The sequence below is a fragment of the Stigmatopora nigra genome, chromosome 5 (assembly GCF_051989575.1).
Source record: "Stigmatopora nigra isolate UIUO_SnigA chromosome 5, RoL_Snig_1.1, whole genome shotgun sequence".
NCBI lineage: Eukaryota > Metazoa > Chordata > Actinopteri > Syngnathiformes > Syngnathidae > Stigmatopora > Stigmatopora nigra.
The window spans coordinates 2,255,001-2,273,652 of NC_135512.1; the positions used below are offsets into that span (position 1 = coordinate 2,255,001).

An 18,652-nucleotide genomic window follows, 5' to 3' on the forward strand; every position below is an offset into this window, starting at 1 on the left:
AGAATTTGAAATCATAAAAAATCCTACAAAATAAGAGACGGGTAGTGATGTAATGTATGTAGCGTTAATGGCGCACTCACCTGCGCAATGTCAATCCATCGCTGAATGACCCTGGCTCTGACGTGCGGTCGTATCTGTCGATGCCTCAAAACGGTGCTGACCACGCAGGCGGCCACGGCGTTAAACTGCGTGATGGTGGCGCGCACGCTGGGGGCGCTGTGCTTGTTCTGCTTCTTATCCCTCTGCGACCAGATGGAGCCCAGGCAATGGTGCGGGACCACTTTTTTGAACAACAGCTGCAAGGAACAGATAACGTCACGCGTCCGTTTCCTTTTAAAAACCTCACTTTTTGTTTTGTTTTTGGCGCGGCGCTTACCGCGTCCATGTAAGTCAGCTGCTCGGCCACTAGGTCGGTCTCAAAGGACATGAACTCCTCCCGGATCTCCATGTCCGCTTCGTCGTCCTCGCCGGGGAAGTAGGAACCGTTGGCGTGGAAACCGGCTGGACGGGGGCGGGGCTTGGTCAGGACGAGTGCTAGGAGGTTTAACGCGAGCGGCTCGGCGGAGGCGGGGCCTACCGTCGGGCTCGTCGACGCCGGCCTGGAGTCGCAGCTTCTCCAGTAGCGCTTCGGCCCGTCGTAAGGCTTCCGAGGCGGGGAGGGCCCCGCGGAGGTAGCCCGTTAGCATACGCAGGCTAGGGTAGTCGGGGGGTTCCTGGAAGTCTTCGGGGCATTGGTCTAGCCAGGCACGGAGGATGGATGCTAAGGCACTGTGGAGGGGGGGGACGAGTGGACATTTTAAAAAGTTGGTTGGAAAAAAAAGGCAATTTGTGGTAAAGCTAATGCTAAAGCTAATGCTAACTCACTTTCTGATGGCTCCATTGGTTTCTGAAACTTGGCTTTTTTTGGCAACTGGTTCATTTTCTTCCGTCTTTCCGTATCTGAAATTTGACAAGGTGATGGTGAATTAAAGTAGTGATCATGTGGTCAGGTTACGTTTCAAGCACCAAAACAATTAATAATAATAATAATAATAATAGTAGTAGTAGTAGTAGTAGTAGTAGTAGTAGTAGTAGTAGTAATAGTAGTAATAGTAGTAATAGTAGTAATAGTAGTAATAGTAGTAATAGTAGTAATAGTAGTAATAGTAGTAATAGTAGTAATAGTAGTAATAGTAGTAATAGTAGTAATAATAATAATAGTAGTAATAATAATAATAGTAGTAATAATAATAATAGTAGTAATAATAAAAATAGTAGTAATAATAATAATAGTAGTAATAATAATAATAGTAGTAATAATAATAATAGTAGTAATAATAAAAATAGTAGTAATAATAATAATAGTAGTAATAATAATAATAGTAGTAATAATAAAAATAGTAGTAATAATAATAATAGTAGTAATAATAAAAATAGTAGTAATAATAATGATAACGATAATAATAATAATAACGATAATAATAATAATAATAATAATAATAATAATAATAATAATAATAATAATAATAATAATAATAATAATAATAATAATAATAATAATAATAATAATAATAATAATAATAATAATAATAATAATAATAATAATAATAATAATAATAATAATAATAATAATAATAATTTATTAGGGGGTGCCATTGGAATTGATGGGAAAAAATGTAATAAAAAAAACACTGTTTATGTCATTTGCTTCTACGGCCGATCAAATTTGAACTTTAAAAACAAAAAGTTGCAACTAAAAAAATAGCTTTTTTGCTGATTTACCTGTCAAGCAGAAGATGTAGTACCGTCTGCGTGCTAGCAAAGGCTCTGTAGGTGGACAAGAAAATGGAGGTGTAGGTGAGGTCGTTGTCTCCGAATGCCGTCAACAGCGTCTCCACCAGACGTTCCAAAGTCCCGGCCCGGATGCTTCGGATCTTGCAGGTTTCTAACTGGCTGACCGTGTGGCCTGGAGGCAAGCGGTCGCCCTCCGCCTGAACACAAAAAACAAACAATGATAAATACAGGGGAACTTCACAAATCGGGCCTATTGATAGCATATTGGTATTTTGTTTCAATTTTAAAAAATATATAATTTATACTATTTAAAAAATGTCTTATTATTTAAAAATATTTGCTTTTAATATTTAACTATTAAACAATATTAGTTTTTAATATTTAACTACTAAAAAGTATTTGTTTTTCATATTTAACAATTTAAAAGTATTTGTTTTTAATATTTAACAATGAAAAATATTGGTTTTTAATATATAACTATTTAAAAATATGAGTTTTAAATATTTAACAATTAAAAATATGAGTTTTTAATATTTAACTATTAAAAAATATTTCTTTTTAACATTTAACTAGTAAAAATATTTGTTTTTAACATTTAACTCTTGAAAATATTTGTTTTTAATATCTAACAATTTAAAAAGCATTTGTTTTTAACATTTGACTATTAAAAAATGTATTTTTTAACTATTTTAAATTTTTTTTTTGGTTTTCCTTTTGAAAAAATGTTTATTTTTTGTTTTCCTATTTAAAAATGGTTTTTTTTTACTATTTTACAATTTAAAAAATGTTTTTTTTTACTATTTAACTACTTAACTACTTATATTGTTTACGATTCCATTTTTTTTTACTATTTTGCTTTTTAAACTTGAACCCATTGCGTTGCCAGATTACAAATTCTGCTCTTCATGTCCACCACTCTGCTCTTTGTTTTTGGAGAGTTAATAAATGAGGTCATTGGCTTAAAAACAAGCATAGATGGCGGAACCCAAAAAGACGACTGGAACAATCCTGACCTATATTCAATCTTTCTCAACTTCTCCAGATGCGTCCTACTATTGTGACTCCTGCCGTAGAAGCAAACAAACCACCCGAACGGGATTGACTTGGACAACAAGTGTCCCAGACGGAAAGAGCGATTGGGGAGGGGGGGGGGGGGCTGGCGAGGTTAGCTAGCTAGCGCGCCGAGGGAGGGGGCAGGAAAGGCTTCCAATCTGCTTCTAATCAGCCTAGGCCCCGCCTCCCAGTTCTCCCACAACTCCCTCTGATAACCAGTCGAGAAAAACACATCGTTGTCAGGGTCAAAAGTGCACGCTGTGATGTGACGTTGGTGGAAAATATACTCATCATTGTGTGTTTAAATATCACATTATATATATAATATTTAGATTTTAAATTGTATTAAAAGAATTGGCCTTAAATAATCAGTTGGAGTTTTTTCTTTTAATATTTTGATTTCCATTTCAGAAGGGAACTAAATATTTGTTATTTCTGCTCAATAATAAAGTGAAAAACTGAAAATATTTGTATTAAATTATTTTTACATTAAAAAAAAGGTTTTTTGAACTAAAAACAACACAAAAATACAATTTGGGATTTTAAAAGAATATTGCAAACATTAATTTAAAAAAAGGGAAAACCAGGAAATGTTCCCTTTTTATCTCTAATCTTCATTTGAATTTAATCATAAAACAGAAAGTCGGCCTTCAATCATCGACTTTCTTGGGCCGGAAAAAATAAAGCAGGGGACCAGATTTGGCCCGCGGGCCACCACTTGGACACCAATGCTTTAAATCAATAACAAATGATCCAAAATCCAAAAATGTCCAGGAATTGCTTTGCAAGCACCTTAAAATGACAATAAAAAGTGACATTGACGATGATAGACATCCAATTGACTTCAACTAGCGGTGAATGCTAATCTTTCAGTGCCATTGACAGCACTAGACGTCCAATCAGTTTTGACTGGGAGTGGACAAAACTCTTCAATAATCGACTTCCTGACTGCTAACAATTTTTGATAATTAGCAAACTATTATTCTCTATCACTTTTAAGCACCTATCCTCCACTTAGCTTTTAGTGTCGCAATACCGCGTAAACAACAACAACAACAACAACAACAACAACATTGTGTGTCTTTTTTGGCGCGTCATGCGAAATGTGCAAGTCGAGAAAAAAGCCGTTAATGCCTTTTAATGCCGGAGTGGCGTTTCATCAAACTGCAGCCAGCGCCAAAGGAAAGGAAAGAGGGGGCGGGGTTTAGGAGGCGGGGTCTAACAGGGGGCCTGTTTAGTTGCCAAGTTGGAAAGGCAGGAAATCACATGCTTCAGCTAAAAAAGGGGGAAAGAAAAGCACTTCTAAAGGTGAGCTGTTGGGAGATTTAGAAGTGAAATACCCAAACAAAAATGGCGCCTAGTTGAATAAGCGGATGTTTCTTAGTGTTATTTGACTGTGGATGGCACATTTTTGGGTGTGCAAGGTGATGTTTTGTAACTCACCCCTAGCCATCTTGCACCCTTGTTAGCCGCCTGCTGGATTTGGACTCTTTTGAGGGTCACGTTGTAAATGGCGCCGTCAACCACTTCCTCGCCCCAGTCCTGCACGGAGCTCTGCAAAACACAACAAAATGGACCTTTAATATTCAATATTTTTCAACTATAATATGGACCAGTTAAAGAAAATACACAATGAATATAAAAAGAAAGCCATCCCATTTTAATTTTATTTCACCAGAGACCAATAACACGTTTTTTTAGACCTAGCGGGCCGCCAGGTTTGAATATGCTCCACCCACAGACTAAAACAGAACTACAAAAAAAATGGAGTATAGCGTTAGCTTGCCAACAACTTGTTTTGACTTATTTAAGACACGAGTTTGGACACCCAATAAATATATAGACACAACTTAGCGTATTTTCTCGCTTCAAATGGCCTTAAAATGGTTGAATTTGACAATTTCTCACGTATAAGCCGCCCCCTGATTCACAATTTTCACATCCATATTCATGGGTTTAATAGGGAGTAAAAATGTTTTACTTTGAAGGGAAAAACTTAAGAAAAATCATCGCAAATGGTATTTCTGAGATACTATATAAATACATCGTTTGCTGTAATTCATATTCCTACTGTCTGCACATAGACAAGTTCTAAAAGGAAGTCATGTGATCAGTACAACCAGGAAGTGTATCCATAGTGGTCTAGTTTGTTATCCCTAGCTAAGATGGCGGCGCCCTTAGCGACCAATGGCAGGCACAAGTGAGTTTTTTCACATTTTATGCAAGATTTATTCCTTGAAATTCATTTATAGACGTCATAATAAATTTTGTTTATCAGTTTCTTTCTCAATTTTGAAATAAATGACCATTTCGACAGTATATAAAAACAGTGTCCGTACATACCGTATTTTCACGACTATAAGACGCACTTAAAAGTCTCAAATTTCCTCCAAAATAGACAGTGCGCCTTATAATCCAGTGCGCCTTATATATGGAAAAAACAGAAAGCCAAAAACCACCACTGTCGGATATTAAAAAAACACAAACGCCTGAACTGAAACAATACTGTTAAATATGCAGATCAGCCATCTTAGTTTACAACATCTTCCATCATATAGCTCCTCCCCCACTGCAAGATTTTATACAAAAAAATCAACAATGGCTGGCTCTAGAGGTGACTGTAAAGTAGTGAGTGCTTCATACCTGGAAGTCAATAGCAATTACCGTATTTTCACGACTATAAGGCGCACTTAAGTCTGAAATTTTCTCCAAAATAGACAGTGCGCCTTATAATGCGGTGCGCCTTATAGTCGTGAAAATACGGTACATGGTGGTCAATGCACTATGGCGACAGGTCTTGGAACGTATTAAGCGCCATGAAGGAGGTATTACTGTGGTTCCCAACCCCCAACACTGCAGCATGCCGGCCTTCCCAAGCTAACCCTCCCTCCCTCCCTCTTTCCCTCCCTCCTTCCCTCCCTCTTTTGCTCTCTCCTTGCCTTCACTCCATTTAATTCCCCATCCATCTTTTTTAGAGTGTTGTCCCCCATCTGGGCGGAGGTGAAGGCGGCCGGTGGCGCGCAAATGGCGGGGAGTCGTGAAAGGTTGACGAGGAGGACGACGCGGGAATGCGCGCAGACTCGCCAATGAGCGCCGATGCGACAACTCTACATCACTTTGATTGGACGGGAGCCAAACTAAAAAAAAATACAGCAAAGACCCACTGACTGACATTGGGTCACTTTCACTTTCATCTCGTTATCATTCATCGATAAACAATGCACGTTTTGGCTAATCGTGCTATTTATGGAATTTATATTTTCTTCCATAGCTATTTTTGGAGGTCAAGGTTAATAAAGTTTAGCTGTTTTTAGGGTTGTAGATTACCGTATTTTCACGACTATAAGACGCACCCTCAACGAATGACATTTTTCCATATATAAGGCGCATTGCATTATAAGGCGCACTGTCTATTTTGGAGAAAATTTAAGACTTAAGTGCGCCTTATAGTGGTGAAAATACGGTAATTGCTGTTGACTTCCAGGTATGAAGCACTCACTACTTCACAGTCACCTCTAGAGCCAGCCATTGATGATGTTTTGGATTTTTTTGGTATAAAATATTGCAGTGGGGGAGGAGCTATATGATGGAAGATGTTGTAAACTAAGATGGCAGCTGCATATTTAACAGTATTGTTTGTTTTTTTAATATCCGACAGTGGTGGTTTTTGGTTTTCTGTTTTTTCCATATATAAGGCGCACTGGATTATAAGGCGCACTGTCTATTTTGGAGAAAATTGAAGACTTTTAAGTGCGCCTTATAGTCGTGAAAATACGGTAGTTAGCTTCATTTTTGATGGGCTTGTCACTTTGCATTGTTTACGTTCTTGGACTAAACTAAAAAAGGGGAGAGTTTAAAAGTTGTAAATTGTGCTGACACGGGTAGACAAAAACAGGAGCTGCAAGAACAGGAACCGGGCCAGAACCGAAGACCACGCATGCAAGATGACGGCCAAGTCAGCTGAGGTTTGGATCACACTCTCACATGGCTTTTTTTAAAAAGTCTGAAGGTGAATACGGACCAGCTGTATTGGAATTAAAATTGCCCTTCAACTATTTTCGCTTATGTGAATTTCTTTACTTTTTCCACTCAAGTAGAAAAAGGCAAAATGATATTCTTTACCATCGACCAATGTTTTACAGTTAAAGTTTTACTTATATTCCCTTCAAATGGGCATACTGCTTCCTTACTGAATTTGTTTTACTTTTTCCACCCAAGTTTGAAAAACTCATTGCAAAATCAAATTCTTTGTATTTGTAGTTATGCCTAAAAAAAAAAGTTGAACCACGTTTTACTTCAACTTTCTTCATCTGTGTAATATTTGAGGTTTTACTTTTTCCACCCAAGTAGAAAGCAAATCAAAAAATGACTATTTTTTAATTTAAAATGATGTCAAAAAACTAAAGATAGACAAAATACTGTGTAAATAAATGCATGTACCGTTTCCATGTCAAATCAAGTATTATTTTTTACCTTTTCCACCCAAGTGGAAAGCAAATTGAAAAATGACAATCTCTGAATTTCAAATGATGTCGAAAAAATAACCCTAGAAAAAAATACTGTGTAAATGCATGTACTGTTTCCTTATCAAATCAAGTATTTATTTACCTTTTCCACCCAAGTGGAAAGCAAATTCAAAAATGACAATCTTTGAATTTAAAGCGACATCAAAAAAATAACAACAGAGAAAAAACTGTAAATGCATTTACCATTTCCTTGTCTAATCAAGTTATTTCATTTTACCTTTACCACCCAAGTCATAGCCAAATTGCAAAATAATTATTGCATTTCTAGTGATACTTTGAAATGCCTAAAACAATCAACTAATCATAAAAAAACTACATCCAGTGTATTCTGTATTTACCCATTCACCGTCATTGCATGCTCTCTGCCCACCCTCCCATTCCAAACAGATTGGACGCCCAATTCCATCACCACCCCAAAAAAAGCTCAAGTCCAGCTGCAAAAACGGCTCACAACTCAATAGTCACGGAGTGTAAACCCCCCCCAAAAACAATAGCCGGGCGGTCTGTCCCGGCCGGCCTCACTAGGCCACGTAAACACACTCCATGACCCAAAAAGCTGTGTTTGTGGAATACTAAACCCAAGTTAATAGAACACAGCGCACATTTTATCAAAAGACCCCGTGGAGATGTAAACACAGGCTGGTTTCTTATCTGTAACATAATGGAAAAGTCACTATTTATTCCTTGACCTTTGCTATTTATGCTCACTGACCTAAAAAAAATAAAAAGATATATTTCAGTACACAACTACAGTACTTAAACTTTAAGTCTTCCGATATCCGCTTAAATCCCGCCTCCCGCCACTAGATTCAATTCTCTCGATTTCCAGACGGCCTCCCGGAAAAAAAGTACTATAACGACACCGTCCCTCCCCTAAAAAAAACGTGGCATATTACAGTGGAAATTTATGGTCTATTTCCCATTTTTTTATGCCTACACTGAATTTGGAGGGCTCGTAATACGGGCAACAATAATTCCTGAAAGTCACATGATTGGTATTGCTTCATTTTACTTAGAGTTGAAAAACAAAATGGAAGAAAACAATAACAAACCCAGCAAAAAAAAATGGAAATTTGATTCCAAATATCAGGTTACATTGCCAAAATTCGTATTAGTACATATCTGGCAACCTTATCCAATTTCTCCCCTTATTAATGATTGCAATTCCCCTTATTAAGTGATTATAAAAGCACATATTTACTCAGATAGGGCGCATTTAAGTCTAAAAATTTTCTCCAAAGTATGCACTAAATTCAAGATTCTGTCAATGACGCTGTATGGCAATGACAGTGGGTACATTGTTTGCTGACACGCTATATTTATATAGTGAAAAGAGCTAACTTGACTGAAGAAAGTGCGCTTAGCATGCTAAAATTTTAGCATGACAATATTAGCAATTGACAATAACGTTTTCGTCTGCTAGCAGTGACCGAAACTATCCATATTAGAACCAAAATGGGTCAAAAAAGATCAGTTTTACAAAAAAAAATGTACTTTAAAAACTTGTTATATGGCGTACACAATTTGAAATGATCAAAAAAAAATATAAAATACAGGTAAAAACTTTTTTTGTTTACATTTGCATTATACAACCCAAGTTGGGATTGAATAACAATTTAGGATCCAATTTTTTTGGGGTTATTTTGGTTAGGATTGCTGACCAGGCAATTGGTGGATCTGTGCCAAGGTTTTGGGATTAGAGCCTTCTATTAAGTACATATTTTACAAATGAAAACCAAAACTGCCAATTTCAAAATGCCATAATTTAATATGTCTAAAACCCAACCACTGTGTCTTCCAACTTGTCCTAGAATTGAGGACAAGAAGTACTAATACATGAACTCTAAGCTGGATAGTACTGATCACGTGGCATTATGGAAAAGCTCAGAGTATTTCGTTGATAGCCTTGATCAGGTGACTAGTGCTCACTTGTAGTTTTCATTCATATTTTTTGTGTGGATTTCATTAGTTTGCATCTTTATATTTGTAGTTTTAGCAGTAACCGTTCTAGTAGTATTCAATTTATTGGATACTATGCAACATTAGCAAAAATTAAACATGTTTTATATATAATTTTTTGAACAAAATTATTTAAAACGTCAAAATTGCTTTGGATTTAAAGTAAAACAGACTTTTATGTAAAATTATGTTCAAATATTTACATCATAAGAGTCAAATCGATCAAAGACCGTTAAATTGAATCGTAACCGACTTTGTAACGTTGGCAAATATCGCCGTCGATATCGTCACGAATTACTAATTTACAACCCAACAACAAAACCCAAATCCCATAAAAACCGGTACAAATAACATAAAAATAACTTAACTTGACCCTACAATTAATAATATTATCATATGAAAGGAAAATATGTCAAATAAATGCGGAAAAGTTTGAAAAAGAGGAGGAGTTAAAGCCCGAAAGATAACAAGTAGTGAAGCTATTGTGACTAAAAGTAGCTGGGAAAGCAAATATATACAAAAGTACCCCCTCTAAAAAAGCCCCCTGATCATTCTTCATCATTATCTCCGAAAAAAATGAGCAAAAAAGCAAGTTATTAGCGTTTTATGCTCAATTGTAACAGGAAGCGACCATCACAACATTAAGGCAGGACCACCCCCCTGTCGACCCCCCTTTTTTTATCCCCCTACTTTCCCAAGCTTTCCTCCCACTTCTCGTCGTCCTTCTTCCTCGCTTACAAATCCATCTTTTTCAAAACGAATTCATCATTTTTTTGTTAAAAAAAGGCATGTTATTTTACCATTTTATTCTTCCAGGCGAACTTCATGGCGAGTCCTTCTCTCATGTTCCGAGGACAGCATCAGAGCTAGCCAAAAAAAAAGTCCTTTGGAGGAAGGCTACGATGACGTCGACTTTAAATTTTAAAAAATATATATTTGTTTTCTTTTTAGAATCCTTTTTCTTGCGTTCTAATGAGAAAAGTGCAAATGTTGAGGTCCTATCGAGTTTGCCTCTTGGACTGAATGAACCTCCTCCTCCTCCTCCCCCCTCCTCCCCCGCCCTCACAACATTGCAGAACTCCTGACTCCTCCCCTTTTAGCCATTACCGTAAAACACGTAGGAAAAGGGCAAATTAGATTATTTTTTGCTTTCCCTTTCATTTAAAAGCCTTTCAAGCACAAACTATGATTTTTTTTCCACATTATTGCTCCTGACTTCTTCATGTTTTACCATAAAATAGAGAAAAAAGGGCAACTGAATTATATTTTCCCTTCATTTAACCATTTCAAAGCACAAACTGATTTTTTTTACTACCCTTGAGGCCCAGACTCCTCATTCTTTGGCTATTACCGTAAAATACAGGTTTTTGGTTTAACCCTTTCAAGCACAAACTATGATTTTTTTCCCTCTTAAGCTCCTGACTCCTCCTTCTTTAACCATTACGGTAAAATATAGAAAAAAACACCAACTGTAATTTTGTTTTCCCTTCATTTAACCCTTCCAAGCACAAATTATACATTTTCCACGCTTGAGTTCCCGACTCCTCGTTCTTCAGACATTACCGTAAAAAAACTGAAAAAAAGGGCAACTAGATTTTAGTTTTCCCCGCATTTAACCCTCTCAACAACAAACTATCATAATTTTTCCTCGACCTCCTGACTCCTCGCTCTCCGGCTATTACCGTAAAACACAAAAAAAGAGCCTGGATTTTTTGTTTTCCTTTCATTTAACCTGCTCCATCACCACCAGCGCACCAAATTGAATCCCATACAGTAGTACCTCTACTTACAAATATTTCTACACTTGAAATTTACATCTTAGGAAACCCCTATTTAAAAAAATATCACTAAAATTATTATTTTTTATGAACTTACACAAAAAATTCATTAAAAAAAAAGAATAATTTCCCCAAGAAGAAAAAAATCAGCAATGTCGCGAAGCCGCGATATTCGAGGGATTACTGTAGTGTTAAAATGTTTAGGAACCAGATGTATGCAAATGCTAAAGTCGTCTTGTGAGCAAAGCAGCTGGCGCCTCAGGGCCTCCATTGCTGGGACAATACAAAGAAGGCGGAGCCAGCGTATTGTAGACGTGGGAGAAGAGAGAGGACCCACATGACGTTTCCCCCAAATACGGACTCGAACTCGGCCCACTGATGCGATTCAACGAGGAAGATATGAATCAATATGCGCTGTTGTGTGGGACAAACGTTGTATTGTGGATGGGAGAGATCACAAGTGGCTAAGCTAAGCGGTCATGTGGTAATGGGAAATGAATGGAAATGGGAAAGACTTTTAGGGTTTTTTTTTGGGCTTTTTAAATCATGGACGTCAATTGCAGTCAATGGGAGTGAAAGGGTGAATGGATGAACCGTTCATGTACTATTTTTAGTATTATTTTGGCAATTTTTGGGAGATTTTGGGCAAAAAAAATCCATTTTGCAATGACTTTTTTCACTTAGGTGGAAAAAGTAAAACACAATAAAAAAATAAGTATTCAGTATAAAGTATATTTGTTTAGTTAGCTGAAAAATGTATAAAATAAGTACAATTATAAAATAAAGTAGTTCACAAAGATAATTGTGACTTACCGAGAAACTGAAAAAGTTTTCCCAAGTACTTTGTTTTGGTAAAATTGGATAGAAAAATATAAAAGTTTATATTTGTCGATGTCACTTATTTGGCAAAAAGACGTCACCGTGAGCGTCATTCCGTCACCCGCCGCTCACGTAAGACGTGATTTTAGGGACTGGAACCGAGTTCCCAGGCTGAGCTGACCCATGCGGGTCGTTGGAGTTCTGGGAAGTCGGCGGGGTCGTGACCTCTCCTCTAGGGAGTGATATCACGGCGACGGACAAATGCGACGGGCTGTGATGAACGAGCTGACGCAGGGAAATCTTTTAAAGTGACAAAAAAAAATAATTAAAAAAAAACAAAAAACATTGGTGTCCAACTCGCGTCCCGGGGGCCAGATCTGGACCCCCATGTCATTTTTTTTGGGTCCTGTGAAATTAAAACATGCGTATACAACTAAAATTACATTTCTGCTGTCTAAGATAGGAGATAAAATATGGATTTTCAATAATTTTATTATTGTTATATATTGATATATATTATATTAGTATTTTATTTTTTGTTTTAGATTACACATGTTTAATATATAGATAATATTGTGAAAACTTAATTATATTTGTTTTGCTTATTTTTGTAGGAAAAAAAATCAAGAAATATATATATTTTTTAAACTAAGAATATTTACAGTTTCTCCATTAAAAGAAAAAAATTTGGAAAAGATTTGAACAAATTTTAGATGAAAATTGACTCATTATCAATTAATTTTGGTGAATTGAAATACTAATTTGGACATTTATTTCCTTCCTTGAAAGCCAACGCATTAAAAAAAGTTTTTTAAAGTACACATTTGAGTAAGATAATTTTCATTTTCAGCAAAAATATTCAACTCTTTACCAAAGTCAACATTTTTACAAGTTCCATAAAACCTTGTCATCAAACTTCCTATAACAAGACCCTCATAAACCCAAAACATCACCATTATTTATGATGATATTTTTTCTATTACCGCTGATTCCTGCTATTATTTCCCTTCCTACCAGCGCTCATCTCTGCTGGTACAGTACAGACACAAGTATAGGCCCAACAAAAAAAAGAGGCGGAGCTTCGCTGGTACTGTTATTGCACCACATGTTGGGGGGAAAGAAAAAAAAAAAGTACATTCCAGGAAATCTCCCACTTCCTGCCTCCAACCCTCAAACTCTACTCTGCTGTCCTCTTACAAAAAAGTAGGAATTAACCAAATACTATTGATATTTTCTCTTATATTTTACCAAAAAAGTAGCACATAAACATCCAACATTCCAACACAAGGCCCCTCCTCCACTACAAGATTTTTAGACCAAAAAAATCAATAATAGCTGGCTCTAGAGGTGACTGTGTAATTCCCATTTAGCCAAAACACCTTCATACCTAGAACTCAATATCAATTAGCATACGTCAACTCCCATTTCTGAACCTCTAGGGCAGGGGTGTCAAACATACGGCCCGCGGGCCGGATCCGGCCCGGCTGGTGGTTTGGCACGGCCCGAGGAAGAAAGCTGCATTGTATAAAAAAAATGAATTTTCTTTAAAATGTGTAGTTCTTGTATTATCCGCTAGGGGCGCAGTGTTTTAGTACGTGCAGACAAGATGAATTGACATTTATTTATGTTGTTATGTTATTCTTTTGTTCATAATATATTGTTGATAATGTAAAAGGAAAATTCTGTTCATAAACATTTTGATAATTTACTCATTCTTTGCATTAATTATTGGTATTAGTGACTAATACAAAGGTGGAAAAAAGTGGGCTTATTGTTAGTTCTATGTCATTTTGCAATGAGTTTACTGGCTTGATCTCAAATTAAGCTGGATTCGGCCCGCAGACCAAAGGGAGTTTGACACCCCTGCTCTAGGCCAATCATCTTAAAGCCTGACTATTAGACGAACAAAATTTCCATCAAAACATTGTCTAAAACTATGCTACGTATGCTAATGTATGTCTTGTATGTGTCATTGTTTATCTTCAACCCACACAAAGGGCTAAAGCTACAAATTAGCCCTTAGCTACATTCGTCCATATTTACATATGTTGATTAACATGAATATGAATACCAAACTCAAACACTTTTTGCACCATTCAATGGACATTGTACTGCTCCTGTTTTTGCAATACAAAATAATCTGTAATATGTTTCGTTCTTGGTCCAAAAATGTTTTTTTGGGGTGTCCTGCTTCCCCATTTTGAGTGTTTTGCCATTGCAGTTTGTGGTCCAGGACCTCTTGAAGGAGGTCATAAAAGCAGAAGGACGGGCGATAAAACAAGCGGGTACAAAGAGGACGATAGTTGACTTTCAGGCGGGACTGATAAGTCGCCGCTAGTCGTATATCAGAGAAAAGCGCCAGAGATTAACTTGAAAGAAGGTTTTATTTCCACTTGGGAGACGAGTTCACGGTAAAGTCAGAAGATGAGAGTTTAAAAACGAGCTTTAGCCTAAAACCATGCTTGCCAAGTGACCACTAAAAATCATAAATGTCTCCTATTGACAAATAAAAATATACATCCTGTATTAAGTTTGTCCCGTATATCTTAAAAGTTGAAAATACTTTGTACGAATATTTATCAGGGATTTTTAAGATGACGTTAAGTAGGAAATTGATTCTTGGGTTCCTACTCTTTATGACCAATGAGCTTCCAGAATACTGCAATACAAAATCCTGGTCATCTGATTGGTCGAGGTACTGTAGCTTGCCACAAAGATAATGGCATGGACAAGAAAAATGAATAATAAATAAACAATAATGTAATTAATATTGGTGCAAACAGTATTTTCAACTTTAAATATTTAGGTAAACAGTATTTTCAACTCTAAATATTTAGGTAAACAGTATTTTCAACTTTAAATATTTAGGTAAACAGTATTTTCAACTCTAAATATTTAGGTAAACAGTATTTTCAACTCTAAATATTTAGGTAAACAGTATTTTCAACTTAAAATATTTAGGTAAACAGTAATTTCAACTTTAAATATTTAGGTAAACAGTATTTTTAACTTTAAAAATTTAGGTAAACAGTATTTTCAACTTTAAATACTTGCAAAAACAGTATTTTCAAATTTAAATATTTAGGTAAACAGTATTTTCAACTAAATATTTAGGTCAACCGTATTTTAAACTTTAAATATTTGCGCAGAGTATTTTAAACTTTCAATTTACGTTGTATTTATATTATTTAGGTTATAGCATCATGTAAAAACTTCATGTTAATGATGTTACACCGAGAAAAGGATAGCAAACAAGATAGGACTAGCAGTTAGCGCGTTTAGCGCTCTATTATGTTTGAAAACGCCAGTGGACAAAAGTGGTACTGCACATTTATAAAAAAAGAATTAGGTCAACAAACAAAATATTTTGATTACTGGAGGCAACCAGCACTAAAATATTGTCTTTTCCAGCACAGTAAATATGATTTAGCATTTTTTGTGCAAAGTAGATATTTTATAATGACTATAAATGTTTTTTTGGTGGTAGAACCAGCGGTGCCAAGCACCCAAACCTAATCCCAGCTGGGCTAGCCTTGCACTCAAGCAGAACCTTTGTTGGGGCCACATTAAAAGCTTTCTTTTGCGAGCCGCTCCGCCTCCCGCCGTCGCTTATGTCACCCGCGTCTATTGTCCCCTTTCTTTCGTTTTTTTTTTCTCTTTTCAACCCATTCTTTCTTTCTTGTGAAGCGGTGACATCATTTCCAGTAAAATCCAGAGTTAGTCGAGTCGAAACCCCCACCTTAAAAAAACCGATGCGGAAATCACAGCTGTGAGGAAAATTTCTGGGGAATTTCATAACCACTCCACTATGACAAATTGTTTTTTTTTTATTTGTTTTTTTTTATACACAGATGGTAGCTCTACTTACGAAATTCATTGGAATTGTTTTGTGTTTTTTTGCAGAATTTTAAATTATTTAATTTGTTCCACAGTCCTTAAATTATTATTTTTAAATCATTAAATTATATAATTTGTTCCAAAGTCCTTAAAATTATTTTTTTAATCATCAAAGTGTCCCAATTTTCTAAAAAAATCCTCAAAAATGAGATAAATTATTTTGTTAATGTATTAAAGTGAATAACAAGTATGCCAAAACATGTTGTATAGTAGTACAGTACAATAAAAATTCATTGGAATTGTTTTGTGTTTTTTTGCAGAATTTTAAATTATTCAATTTGTTCTACAGTCCTTAAAATTATTTTTTTAATCATGAAAGTGTCCCCAATTTTGTATAAAATCCTCAAAAATGAAAGAAAATATTTTGTTAATGTATTAAAGTGAATAACAAGTATGGCAAAACCTGTTGTATAGTAGTACAGTACAATAAAAATTCATTGGAATTGTTTTGTGTTTTTTTGCAAAATTTTAAATTATTTAATTTGTTCCAAAGTCCTTAAAATTATTTTTTTAATCACGAAAAGTTTCTATAAAATCCTCAAAAATGAGAGAAATTATTTGTTAATGTATTAAAGTGAATAATAAAACGTTCTATAGTAGTACAGTACAATAAATAGGAAGCTAACATTAGCTAGCATAAGAACATAAACATGGTTGGATAACAGGCCCCGCCTCTTCAATTAATTTCTTCCACGAATTTTAAATAAAGAACAAAGTTGCTTTTTTAACCACTCTAAAAAAAAACCTAAATAAAACAAGGAGAATTTTTAAGGGAAGACAGCCAATGGGAGGCTAGCGTGAGTTTGTCAAGCAGGACGCAATCCTACCGCGCCAATTTCAAAATAAAATAACATATACAGAAAATGAATTGACAATTTGAATCTTGGTTTTATATATTGAAACAGTCATTTGTAACATGAATATTTCGTCTGTAGACGCATTTGTAAGTAGAGGTAGTACTGTATATATAAAAAAAAAAAATCCCACCCAGCTTGATTTTCCGGGTCAGTAGCACAAAAATGGGGGCTAATCCTTCTGACTTTCAGGTGTCGGGTCTACAAAATAGACGTAGGCACAAAGACGTATGCAAATATGTACAGAGGAAGGGTCCCGGCCGGGTGGGCTTATCTGAGCTAAGCCTCAAGTGAGTCAGTCTGGACCGGGTTTTCTTGTCTGTCTGACCTCTCGCTAATGAGAACGGGACCATCTGCGATCCCGACAAAATAACATTCGAACGACAATCTGGGGATTGTTTACACTGCTTCTATTTTGAAAGGGGGTTGCGGAAAGTAGATCATTCAATGTTATTGTTTAGTTACTATTATTACTCATGTACTATTATTATTGTATTTACCAAATGAGTTGCTACCACAACATTTTTTTATAAGTTGTAAATTTAGTAAGTAGAGTAGTACTTTATATGTAAATTTTGAAATTCATTCTACAAAATTAACTTTCATATCCGAGTAAACGCTAGGAAATAAAAAATGAACCAAAAAGAGCGTGGCTTATGACATTGTAGTGCCAAAAATGGCGGGCGTCCAAGTAGCAAAGTTGCACCTATTTGTGCATTTGAACAAGAGACGAGTCGTATTGGGAAATCAAAACAAGCCATGCGAGAAATCGAGAACGACGTGAGCCGGAATTTGCAACAAAAAAAAAAGTGGCACGTTCAAACGCGCCATTTTATGCTGACTGGTGAGAACTGATGACTCACTATGCAACAAAAAAAAAACATAAACACACTTATTATGCAAGTTTGATCCTTGTCACGTACACTCATTCATTTTTTGGAACCACTCATCCTCACCAGGGTCACGGGTCATGTGTACTAGCTAACGTAGAGGTATCAAACACTGTTTGAAAAAGTTAGCGAGCCGCTATTGACGTCCATTTGCGTCTCCCACTCAAAATAGTTTAAGTGAAATGGACATCTATTATTGTCAATGAGTTCAAATTTTAGATAATTTCTTATTGATTTAGACACATTTTAGTATTCTTCATTTTGTGGGCTGTTCCCTGCTAATTTTGGGGCATTTCCAGGTGTCTTCCCGTTGCTTTTGGCACATTTTAACCTTCCTATAATCTCATTGGATGCCATTGAATGCACCATTTTGACAGGGAATGAACAAATAAGACAGAGGAGAGGACAATTGACATACTTTGATTACAAAACTCAGTACAAATGCTCCATAAAGTGTCCATCGGGCCGGATCGGACCCCCATAACGGACCACTTCCGACCCCCGGGCCGCAGATTGGACACCCCTGCACTATTAAAATCAATAGCCAACGTGAAAGGGGCTTTTATGTCCAATTTCTCACCCTGACTGCACTTCAGTCCAATTCTGAGTGGCATTGAGAGCAGCCGACAGGTTTCTTAATGATAGGGGTGACTTTTGAATGCACTTTAGGGTGAACAAACCTTTCTTTTTACCTCCGAGATTCAAGTCTACGTCGTCTTTTTTTATTCAATCAACCACTTAGGGAGGTTGTTTACACGGCAGAGTGACCTTTCGGGCATGCGGCGAGTCGTCTGGCCCGCCCGGAGTGGCGTGCGGGGATAATTAGGTCGCATAGTAGGCCTTGTGTGACCAATCAATAAGTGGAACCCGAGCGCTTGTCCTAGTAACGAGGGGGGGGGGGGGGGGGGGGGGTGTCCAAACTTTTCTCTCTAAGGGGCCAACTTGAAATTCAGCTCCTTTCATGGGTTAAGTTAACAATAGGTCATAGGTCAGTAAAAAGTCTTAAAAATTAATTTTAAGTATGGATTCAATGGCTAGTATTGACGGTAATAGACGTCCAATGTATTTTTACTGGGAGGACTGGCATCATTTAAAAAAAAAAT

The 18,652-nt window shown here is 36.3% G+C and overlaps 1 protein-coding gene across 3 annotated transcripts in view; it reads right to left on the bottom strand.

The window, feature by feature from the left end:
* The window catches only part of rgl1 (ral guanine nucleotide dissociation stimulator-like 1), a 31,996-nt gene that overhangs the window by 5,563 nt on the left and 7,781 nt on the right, over nt 1-18,652 (bottom strand). For 2 of the 3 annotated variants that reach the window (XM_077716882.1, XM_077716880.1), the window contains exons 4-9: nt 4,270-4,380; nt 1,762-1,970; nt 865-939; nt 578-768; nt 377-501; nt 81-296 (exon numbers count right to left, since the gene is read on the bottom strand). In XM_077716882.1, the coding sequence (XP_077573008.1) occupies nt 81-296; nt 377-501; nt 578-768; nt 865-939; nt 1,762-1,970; nt 4,270-4,380 (927 nt within the window). Of the gene's footprint in view, nt 1-80; nt 297-376; nt 502-577; nt 769-864; nt 940-1,761; nt 1,971-4,269; nt 4,381-10,111; nt 10,339-18,652 lie in introns of those variants that run through there. The other variant, XM_077716883.1, reaches the window with a different exon arrangement.